The sequence below is a fragment of the Egretta garzetta genome, unplaced genomic scaffold (genome assembly GCF_000687185.1).
Source record: "Egretta garzetta isolate BGI_Z169 unplaced genomic scaffold, ASM68718v1 scaffold638, whole genome shotgun sequence".
NCBI classification, from domain to species: Eukaryota; Metazoa; Chordata; class Aves; order Pelecaniformes; family Ardeidae; genus Egretta; species Egretta garzetta.
This window is the reverse complement of record NW_009260676.1, coordinates 237,637-249,198: the sequence shown is the minus strand read 5'-3', so window position 1 is coordinate 249,198 and position 11,562 is coordinate 237,637. Positions and strand designations below refer to the sequence as shown.

At 50.7% G+C, this 11,562-nt stretch overlaps 1 protein-coding gene across 1 annotated transcript in view; it reads right to left on the bottom strand.

Annotated features, from left to right (window-relative positions):
* TNIK (TRAF2 and NCK interacting kinase) overlaps nt 1-11,562 on the bottom strand; it is a 159,386-nt gene that overhangs the window by 73,273 nt on the left and 74,551 nt on the right. Inside the window, exons 2-3 of the mRNA XM_035901178.1 lie at nt 7,856-7,912; nt 2,886-3,011 (exon numbers count right to left, since the gene is read on the bottom strand). Coding sequence (XP_035757071.1) covers nt 2,886-3,011; nt 7,856-7,870 — 141 coding nt within the window. The 5' untranslated portion in view covers nt 7,871-7,912. The remainder of the gene's footprint in view (nt 1-2,885; nt 3,012-7,855; nt 7,913-11,562) is intronic.

The window sequence follows — 11,562 nt, the reverse complement described above, 5'->3', positions numbered from 1 at the left end:
TGCAGAGCAGGCTGAAAGCTTCGGGCGTGAAGGATGGCAGCGAAAGGACCGGGGCTCGCGGCCTTGTGGTGTTTACAGCACTGACATCGCTTCGGAGAGGAGCGAGAACGAAATGGCGTTGGCTTACCCAGCCCCACAGCAGCAGCGAGCCGCCCTGCTAACCCCGGGCTCTGGGTCGGGGGCCGGAGGAGCAGCCCCGCTCCCTCCTCATCCTCTGGGACTGCAAGGCTTGGGCAGACAGGAGAGAATTACAGCTCAACCATCCCCTCTCAAACGTTTAATGATTTAATTCCTGCGACGGGAGGTATCAGCAACCGCCCCAAACTACTCCTCAGTGCTTATAAGCAGATTAAGAGCGATCCTGCTCCGAGCTGCGGAGGTGCAACTCTGCTCCACTCGTGCCCCATTCTCACCAGAGCCCCGCCGCCCCCGGTTTTGCTCTCCAGATGCCTGCTACGGCTCTGTTCGTACCACCCCACAGCGCTTCAGTGGGCCCCTATGGCTCGCCGTGGTGAAAAAGCGTGTTACAAATACACGGCGACGGCCCTGAGCGTTGCGCGGCTGCAGCGCTGCCACCCTGACATAGCCTCCGGCCCTAAATCACCCCCTAATTCCTTCTTCCCTCAAACTGCCCCAGATTACCCACTGCAGAGGACGCACCGGAGGCCACCCCACCGGCTCGGTCCCCGTGGGGTCCCTGTCCTGTTAGCAATTTCCCCCCCCCCCCCCCAGTGATGAGAGATGCAGCTCCGGGCGCAGGCAGGGTTGCCATGGCAGCCATCCATCGGCATCCAGCACCATCCAGGGTGGGCTCTGCCCCGGGGGCTGCTGCCAGCCACCGCTGGGCAAGCCCCAAACCCGGTGCCGCTGCCCACGCATGGCCGGGCTTCTCCGTTAGTGGCTTCGCTGTACCGCAGGTGGCTCGGGGAGGTGACAAACACCCAGCACAGCGGCATCCCTACGGCCCTGCAGATCCATACGGTGTGTTAATGTATGGGAATGAAGCAAGAGAGCCTGCAACTTCCAGCAGCCACTGGGGCAGGCGATGTGCTGCGGAGGGGGGTCCTTTGGGATGGGGTCACCTCCCCCATCAAGTTCACACTTTCTAATGAGTGCCCCATCTTCCACCGCCAAAAAACCAATCCTCAACAACCTCAGAACACGCCCCTCCACATTACACACAGCCCTGTAGCCTCCACCTTAGATCTGAGATGTATAGGGGGGATTTAATGAGTTCAACTCCGAGAAGCAGCTGTTAACGAATTACCTGGGTCCTCACCATCCCCTGGGTCATTTCCCCAGTTCCTGCAGACCACTCTTGCACCACAGGCTCCCCCGGCCAAGACCCCCTTGTCTCAGAGATGGGTACAATCCCTCCCAAAGGACCACAGCACCCCCAGAAAGGAAAAAAAAACCCAACACTTTATCCAACATAGGAACAAGACTACCTCCTATTTTTTTAATTTTTTTTTTTTTAAATGTTCCATAAAGGTTGTCCCTATGACTTTTACTTCCTTTTTTCCCCCAATGCATAAGATTTGTGATGCACATCTCCATTGCCATCTGCCTAAAATACCCTCCGTGCAGCTCTTTAATTTCAGGAAAACTCACTTGTTTAGTAAGCTCATCGTTTGGGGCGAGTGGCTGCTACTGAATGGAGCAGCAGCACCTAAAGACCCGCTCGTCACCGCGGCAGAAACGATGACAATACTTCATGTCAGAAGCCCGCCGCGTTTCTGTGAGATCTTAATCTCCCCTGAAAGAGCTCCTTGTTTTTTATTTCCGTATCAGCCTCCTGAATGTCGATAAAAAGAATTACTGGGGCATTATCAGAAACCGTTTTATTTCAACAAAGGGCCAATGAAAAATAAACAAGCCTTTATCTGCGCGGCAAGACTGATAGAGTTCGCGCAAGTCCTAATTCAATCAGATCCTGAAACAACAGCTATTTAACACAGCGACACCAGCACCGCGCTTCAACGCTGCCCTAACGAAGGCAGGGTCGGACCAAACTGCCGGTCAGACGCCCACGGGCGCTGCAGGCTGCCGCTCCACAGACGTAGATCAGCAGAGCCGAGCTCAGAGCACAGCACAGTAATTTTAATTAATTTTTCATCCCCCTTACGGCAGCACCTGGAGCCTGGCCCTGCGGTGCCTGCTGCCTGGCCCCCGCGAGCATCCGCTGCCAGCGAGGAGGTGGGCTCTGACGCTCCGGCTGTTCCCGGAGGGAGAGGGTGGATTTCAACTCTATCCTCCGTGGTCTGGAAATGCTGAATTAATAACCGAGAAGCCACCGAGAAGGGAAGCAGCAGGAGGAGGCAGGCGAAGATTTATGGAGAGGCAAAGCAGCTTGCAACCCTTCAGCAAGACAAGGCGACCTTCACCGAAATGGCTGAGCAGCCACAGACCTTCCTGCCTGCCCTTCACCGTCCCCCTCCTCCGTATTCGCCTGCACTGGCTCTGTGAAACACTAAAGCACGAGAAGCAGCACCGAGAGCTGGCAGGAATCACATGTGCCCAGCCTCCATCTTCCCAGCAATGCTCCTGGCTCCCTCCGACTGTTTGGTGTTTTGTTTTGGTTTTTTTTTTTTTTTTTAATGCATTTCTTTTCAAAGGACGAAAGAATTTTCAATGGAATATTGTAACAAAGATGTTGTTAATGACAATTCAGAAGAAAAACCGTTTTGTCATCAGTCTGCAAAGATTTTATGGCAAAGCGGAGACGCATTTTGCAGTGCAGGAAGAGCCTTTTCAAAGCCATGGCTTTGAAGAAGACGGATGCAAAATAAGCCTTTTTGTGCAATATAGGTGGTGGTGAGAGGACAACACGGAGTACATCATTTGTGTCAAACCCCAGTTAATTTAAAGAAAAGAAAGCAACTTACCCAGAGCTGATCATCCATTCCCGGTGGGTTCTTTTTAATAAAAGCACCATAATACGTAGCAATATTTCGGTGGTGAGAATACTTCTTCAGCATGTTAATTTCTTGTTTGATCTCTTCCTCTTCATCCTGAGAAGAGACAAAACCAAAACCAGAGACACTAAGAGCCTGCACTTCACAGGCTCCCATTTCTCTTTGCACATGGGTGAACTTCCACACTCCCCATTTCTGACCCACGTCGCCGACGTTTCCTTGCACCATTTTTTACAGCCACTTTTTGCAGCATGGAACTGATACTGGAGCCCGCAGCCTGGACTGGAGACTAATGCGTTGACTAAAAAAAAAACCCAACTAATGGGTTAAACTACAAAGCTAAGATGAGCGGAATGGGAGAAAACACGTGCTTTGCCACGTTGCCTATTGCATTTCTGAACCCCAAACCAGACAGATCTTCAGGTGGGGCAGAAATGGGGTGGTTTCCAAACGGTTCAGTTCATGTTGTCTCCTCCAGAACGGGACCCTGAAGATGCTGGCAGAGTTTAAGGGTGGGCAGTGGTCCTCTCGCGTGGGTTAGTGACCCACCGTCCCTGTGCAATGCTTCAAGCCCGGCAGCACGAGTGGGAGTGGGGACCCCGGGAACCTCCCGTGGAGCCGAATACCCGCACATGCCGCAGGCGTAAGCAAGGTCTGGCCAGGAGCTGAGCCCTCCCATGGAGACACGCTCTACAACCAGAGGGCCACCAGTGCCACACTTCAGCATCACAGCCAAATTACATGTTTTCAGCCGTTTAAGACATTCCTCCATCTTTTTAAACTAATTCCTTTAATAATTTGTCTCACCATTTCCGTCGGTATTGCATTGCTTTGAAGCTTAACGCTACTCGCGCTACGCCAGCACGCATCAGCACGCCCTCCTAGACCCAAAGGCCCAAGAGGATGGTTTTCTAGCAACCGCTGCACGACAGAAGTGCTCCTGCACCATGCATCCCAGCCGTCCGACACACCGCTCCTGCCCACCCTGCAAGCAGCACGAGACTGTCTGGGCGCACCCGGCATTTCCCCACGCAGGGACCCCGCAGACCGCTGCCTGTCCACAAACTCTCTGCCTGGTGACAAGCACCGTTCCCGTGGGCTGTCACAGCCCCTCTCCGTCCCGTCTGCAAAGCTGCAATAGCAGAAGCAGCCGAGGCAGGGGAACTGCACCCATACCTGTTTTGATGTCCTACCTCTTTGCTTTCACAACCATCAAACATATCCTGGTTTTATTTTAAGCTGACCGAGTTGCAGGCCACTGTAATTCCGCGGGCTGAGAAGCAGCAGTCAGTGCCTTGATGTCAATGAGCTTTTATAATAAAAGGACCAGAAGGGCTGCTGCTTCTTCATTCTTCTTTATTGCCCTCATGTCCCTCACTTGTTTCATCCTTGACTTCAGTTTTACAAACCAGCACATGGCAAGAGACCCTGGCGAACAGCGGAGCTGCAGGAGCAGCTCTTCTTGAAGAGCAATGCTCCCTCACCAGGTGTCACACAACAGGGACAGAAACACAGCTTTCTTCTCAAAATACCACGGAAAGCGATTTAATGACTGCAGTCTTCCAGAGAGAATTCAGGGAAGAACAGCGAAGACGAGGACGGGAGGAACAAATAAAAGAAGTAGGTAGGTGGACTTTGTATAAACAACCTCCAGGTTTATCTTCGGTAAGAACACAGAGACCATAAGCACCAAAGAGGATGAGGAACATGCTCCAATGTTACAACCTGGTTTGGGTGACCCTCCTTTAGCAGGAGGGCTGGACTGGGTGATCTCCCGAGGTCCCTTCCAACCCTTGCCATGCTGTGATTCTGCGAAGTAAAACCCAGGGGCTATTCTCAAAGACCTTTATCACCCCTTTCCTTCAAGCGGCCAACATAACTTTGCTTGTTTTCATTTGCCCAGGAAAACAGCGAATATAACACCTAAGTTTTCAGGCCTCAGAGATTTTTTTTTTCATTGAAGCCCTTTGCAATGAAAAAAGCAGCTGGATGCCCAGTGGCACTGGGGAAGGAAGAGCAAAACCCCAGCAGCTCCCTGAGTACCACCAGCCAGCTCCTCAGTTGTCCCTCACCTCACTTTCTAGGAAAAATGGAGATAAGCCACAGGGACACTGGGTCTAAGGTTTTACCCCAAGTCCCTCTTTAGGCTGAAGTATTCAAAATGGGGGAACAAAAACCCCCAAAACATCAGACCTGTGGATGGCACCTGAGAACACGTCTGCACGGCCAGGCTGAGCGATCTCCAGCCCAACCTCCTGCTCCAAGCAGGACTATGGCCAGCGATTACCTCCAGCAAATCCAGCGAGGGAGGGAAGAAAAATGAATTATCACTGCAAGCTGCTGTAACTACCCCAACCCCCAAACCGACAATACCCCCAAACCAGGGTTTGCTGCCACACTTTGCCTCCATCAATCAATTCTACGACATCCATCGCTGGAAGTGGAGCCTGCAGTGGGACCAGCCCCTGGAAAATGAATCCAAATTCTTAATTCAGAGATAGCAGCTGCCTGAACTGATCCCACGCTGTAATTTGAGGGCCTCTATTGCTGCCATCTTCCCTAACAGGTAATTAGCAAGAGCACAGATGGGTTAAATAAAGCATCGTCATCAGGAGCCTCTGGGGGTTTAGTGCAAGGCACATGGTTGGCATGAGATGCTGGCTGGGTGCTCGCTTAGCACATGGGGGCTTTACACTCCAAAAACTTCCATGGAACCGCAGATGGGTATGTTTGGAATGACCACACTAGTTCTGTTCTCTGTAGGCTTCTGAAAGACACGTGGTCATCAGGGATATCCTGGGAAAAAGGGCAGGATGGAGGAACTGGATAAAATGAAGCAGCAGCAACACTGAAATCAGCCTGTGTGGTGGTGATGGACTGGAGTGGACACGTTTGGGTTTTCACCAGCAGCCTTCGCACTGAGCCTGGACCAGGTGCCAAACGTGGCTGTAGGCACAATCCAAGGACTGGCTTTAGACATGGCTCCAGAAGGGATTCCCAGGACTATCCCCGCCGTGGCTGGAGGACACGGCTCTAGATCCGACCTCAGCATCGCTGCATGAAGCAGCACGGTCAGTCCCCTGCCACGTCACAGGTTTGCTTCTGTCTTCAGTGTGGTCACCATCCATCCTGCCCAAGCCTGGTCCTACTCCCAGAGCAGCCTTCTGCCGGTGACCAAGGGCCGGTGGCATCCCTTCGGGGGACATGGAGTTCTCACCTCTGCACCTCCGCTCACCCTGCCACCGCCTGCTACACAGCTACTTCTCCACTCGTGCAATATTGGGGTCACCCCTGGCTGAGAAGCCACCACACAGGGTATTCAGTGGGATAGGAAGAAGTAGAAGAGGGCAGAAGTTTGGTTAGGGGCTTTTAAGAGGACTGACCTAAAAAATTTGCGCATTATATATTAAAAGAAAAACAGCCGATGTGTTTTAATGTGGCTAAAACCAGATTAAGGGGAAAACTATTAAATATCCAAGTAACACATCCCATGCCAAATATCTGATTTACTACCTTGGCCAGTCAGAGACCCTACCTGAGACCCTACTTTGGAAGGTAAAGATTTACATCAGGGACATCTACTTCAAGATGTGGCTGAAAATATCAGTCATTGGGCAGGATTAGATTTGGGCAACATCTTTGCTTGGAAGTGACGATATTTTAAAGCCACCGCACTAAGAGTGGACTCAAATTTAAGCCCCTGTTTGGCCTCATAGTCTGATTTCTGAGCTTAAATTTGCTGTGACCTCAGACTCCATTCCATGGGACTCCCACTGCCATTTATGCCACGGGGTTATGTTTGGTGGGTCTGCTTGTCCCCTTACAGCCGGCTTCCTACGAGAACCAGGTAAACGGCACTGGTAGATATTGCAAGTAAACAAAACCAAACCTCATTTACCTTTACTGACTTATTTCCACGCATCATTTCACCTGTTAGCACGAAAAAAGAACCTGGAAGAGGGGGTCCTGTAGATATTAATACCCCACCACAACACCTGAAGTATTTCAAAACATACTCCTGAGGCCAGCTGATGGCTTTCACAGCGAGCCAATTCGGTATGTGCTGAACTTCTGAAAGCTAATTAGAAACATTAATTCGAAACAAATAAGGTGGGTAGATCAGGACCAAATCCTAAATTTTGGAATGTGTTATTCCAGTAAAAAAAAATAAAACCACAATAAAACACATTCTTTCTCCCAAACCTGGCGTTGTTAATGTAAGCAGGAACTTTGAGAGGTGTAACACTGCACTTCAAAAAAATTTGTTGAAGAAAAAGCAATTTCATGTGACCCTCCTAAATGCATCTGTTAGGTTTCAGGGATCAGAGCAATTCCACTCATGTTTTCTTCTGTGGCCGTTGGGAAACGGTGAAACTATTTTTTCCCCTCTAAATCCTGTTATTCACTTAATAACTTGCAAATTCTTGGTTTTCTTAGTCTGATCTAAGCTTCCAAGGAGCCACGTTTCTGAGACCAGGGTGGTGCATTTGTGCCTCTGTATCAACAGGATGCACAGGAGTAATTTAACTCACCTAGTAAAGTTATTCGTAACAATACCTGCACATACTTTTGGGGAACAAAAGCTTTCTCGGTGAAAAACATGGATTTGGAAAAACTGAAATGTGTTACGGATACGTGATTCTGTTGCTCCAATTTTCTTCGGATTTTATTAACGTGTTCAAAAAAGCCACTGCTGGAACTTCATGCTGCTTTGCTTCAGCGTAAAATTACTTAATCTCCAAAACTCTTCCAGATTTGTTTTTCTCTCGCACGTTTATTAAACCCAAAACCTTTTAACGGCACATTTCACATTAAGGCAAAGGGGATTTGCTTCCCAGGAATACAAGCCTTCCACCAACCCCCACATGTTATCACACCCCGTCCCCTTTCCCCTCTTATCTGTAACGTAAGGATGCAGGAGGAGGAGGAGGATACATTACCCCGGTGACGTCCATAACCTTAATAGCAGCAAGCTGGCCTGTTTTAACATGACGACCCTGCAAAAGAAAAGGGAGAAGTCTGTTGGGTTTTGCTCGGTGGCAATGTTTTCCTTGCAGTGAACAATATTCTTCAACAATGTCCTCGTCCTGGCAGCATCCGCGCTTTTTTTTTCTATTTTTTTCTTTTTTTTTGCTTTTTCAAGAGCATCTTCACAGCAGCCACGATGGGAAAGCAATTCCCTCCCCTTCCCCCTGCCATTACAATTAATTAGTGAAGGGCCTTCGATGCTGTATTTTCCTGGCAAACAAGTGCTGGAAATATCCTTTAATGCTCAGCCATGCAAAAAAAAAACAAAACAAACCAACAAACCAACACAGCTCAGGGCCTCTCCTGAGCACAGAGCATGACTCGGCTGGGGCTGTGGTGGTGGAAATGTGCTGGCTGGGGGACCCACACGGCGCTGACTCCGGTCCCCCTGACTCCAGCCCCAGCTCTCACAGACCTGAGGACACACCACGGATTCCGAGCCCGCCGGGCACCATTATACACTCTGCCCGCTAATTTATTTACTTTGCAAAAGCCTTCGTTAGCAGGCTAGAGAGGTTTTTAAAATCAGATTTGCTTCTTGGCTGTGGAAGTGACCCCATCTTGCTGGCACAAGCGGGGAGCACGCATCTAGAGGAGATACTTGAGACCCAGCATGGAAACAGAAGCCCCTTGACACATACGGCTCCTCAGCTTTCAGCAACTGAAAAATTAGCAAATCACTGCCATAAACTGCTCATTGCACAGTGCTCGACTACATTAATCCTAATGGAAAAATGCCTGGAAGCAATGGACAAGACTATAAAAGAGCCCAAACTGTTGATGGGGTCTCAAAACCAACACAACTGCTACCAGGCAAGCCAATTCCCAGCCTTTCCTCCTCTCCCACAAAACGGATCACCCAATGTCATATCAAAATTGCTCATTCCAAGATGTTTCTTCTCCAGGAAAACCAGCTGACGCCCATCCCGGCAGGAGAGCCGGGAGGCAAAGGGAAGCATCCCTGTTTCCCAGTCCCTTCTTACTACGGGAGCAGCCCAAGGCCCCATCACATGGAGGACACACAGGGAATGGCAGCTCCTGCCCTGCAGCTCTGATAATTAATGCACCAAGGACACAACAAGGAGCAGAGGCTGAGAGGGAACAAACCACAGCGTGGCAGAGACGGGGAAAAAATATGAGCGTTTCCTAAATTGCAGGCTCCTCCAGCCCCGCACCGGTGTGCTTGCTGATGAGCTGGGGTTTGTGCCCAGGTTCCCCAGCTCTCCTGCAGGCTGGAGATGGTCCTTCACACCATCTCACCTCCAGCAGGAACCCCAAATTACCAGACACAGGGACCTCTCCCTGGCCCCTCGGGTTTCCGGGCACGGCGTTGGGAAGCAAACCCACATCCCGGCTGCGGAGCAAGGCAGCATCATCCTCTCCAAATTTATGGCTCCACCAGGAAGCCAATTCACCCACCAGGGCTCCTCGCTCGTTTATTAACACAATTTATATGTCCTGAGCAATCGCATGTTCCAACAACAGGGAAAAAAAAAAGCAAGCTTTATTTTAAAATGTGCAACATAAAAAATGATAGAATAAAACGCAGCCCAGCAGCACCAGGCTGCAGCTGAAGCATCCCCTGGATGCGGCCGTCGGGAAGGAGGGGCACATCGCTAGACACCATCTATTTAGACAGCGTGATGTGCAAAAACAAATCCTCCCCTTCCTAAATTCATCCCTGCCTGCTTGGCCAGGAAGCCCCCGCACTTTAATTAAAGGCAACAGAGCACCAGCAAGGGATACGCTCAGACACAACCACGGCACGCCGCACCTTCCATGAAATGGAGGAGGGAGATGGGGAAGCAAGTTGGGGCATTTCAAGACGTATTTGCTAGTTGTACCCACCTTCGTCTGACATATCACCGCCTCATTTTGTACGTCAAGGATATGCCCCAGCCTTGCTGCGGTGGAGTGCTGCTGCCTACCTTCCAGTACTGGCCAAGGGGAAAAGGAGCCCACACCACCCTTCTCCCAGGCATCTGCCACCTCCCAGGGATTTACAGGTGAAGGTAAGAGCTTAATATTGTGTGAACATTCACCAAAACAAACCAAACCGCTTTGAAATGTATGTTAATGTAAAGCCACGAGGGACACTTAGTCATGCAAAAAGCAGGCAAAGTAGAACCAGTAAGTATTTAGCCTTGGAACATTAGAACAAAGATTTGCTTTTTGTATAACTATACGAAAGCAATGGACTGATGGGCTTCATCCCGACAGATTTCCACCTTCGTCTGGGGAAACGGGGCGTTTCCTCACCGGTTATCTGTCCCTTTTAATTCACCATACCTAGTGCTCAGCATTGATCCTTGTAGTTTAGAAAACCAGCTGACTTTCACCCTGCTGCAGAACACACCAAGAACTGAAAGCGATAGATGCGATACAGGAATAAAATTAGCATCTGATCTGTATCACTAAAAGATGTCACGGCAGCAACAAGCCCTTCCGATGGCATTGGCCACCGCCTGCTTCCTGCACGGTGGCCGCGCGGATGTGCCGGTGCCCAAAGGTTGGAAGTGGGACCGGGAGCGCCCGTGTCCCTGCAGCCTTTCCAACGGAACCGGGCTGGACCAGGCAGCAGAGCCATTTCTGCCAAAGCCAAGGCAAGCTGAAATTGTTAATTAATGAGCAGCAAGCGCTAAATTCTCCAGTGTGAACCTTGCGCTGCTTTAAGAAGCTACAAATGGGGATTGGGGTAGCAAGACCAAGAAAAGCACCAGAAAGCCCCTTCTGCAATGTGCTTTTACCTCCCGCCCGTCCTCCAGCCATCAAAACTCGTCGGCTTTTTCCTTTAACCCATCGCCAGAGCAGGGGCCTCCACTACAAAACCACACCACGACCAAGCCCAACTCCTGCTCCTGGGGCCGCCTCTGTTCCCCCAGCAGCAAAGACGTGGGTTAAAACAGGTAAGGATGCAGGTGCCGACAGAGAATTTCACCAGAAATTTTTTCAAATTTCCTCCTTTTTGGTGCCCCCGTATTTGGGAGCTCAACCTGGGGATGCTGGAGAGGGTGCGAAGCCTTCAGGAGGATGGGACCCTTCCAGGTAAGACTTCTGCGCCTTCCCCCCATACTTGGGAGTTCAACCTGGGGATGCTGGAGAGGGTGCGAAGCCTTCAAGAGGATAAGACCCTTCCAGGTAAGACTTCTAAGCCTTCTAACCACACCACCACCACCGTTTTTGGTGACAAGAGCGAAGGAAGCCGGAGGGGAGCAGCAATCACTGCCGCCACCCTTGCTCCCTGCACCCCCCCGTGCCTCCTGCCTGCTCGATAATCTATGCCAAGAGCCCTGGGCCGGCCGTCTGCCTGCGGAAAAGGGGCCCTCCTCCCTGCTCGATAATCTAGGCCAAGAGCCCTGGGCCGGCCGTCTGCCTGCGGAAAAGGAGATGGTCTGCTCTTCAGCAATCTGTAACATTTTGTCTTCTTTCCCTCTTTGCCTCCTGGCATTGTTCGGATTTTTCTATTTGTTGGTGGTGGGTGAGCTGCTTCCAGCTGCTCGTACATGAGAGCGAGAGATGCAAGAGCATCCTCCCAAAGCCCAAGCTGCCAAGATATCCCAGCATCCAAAATGTGGTACCACCAGCCCCATCCTGCCGTGGGGCTCAAGCCCCTGCAGGT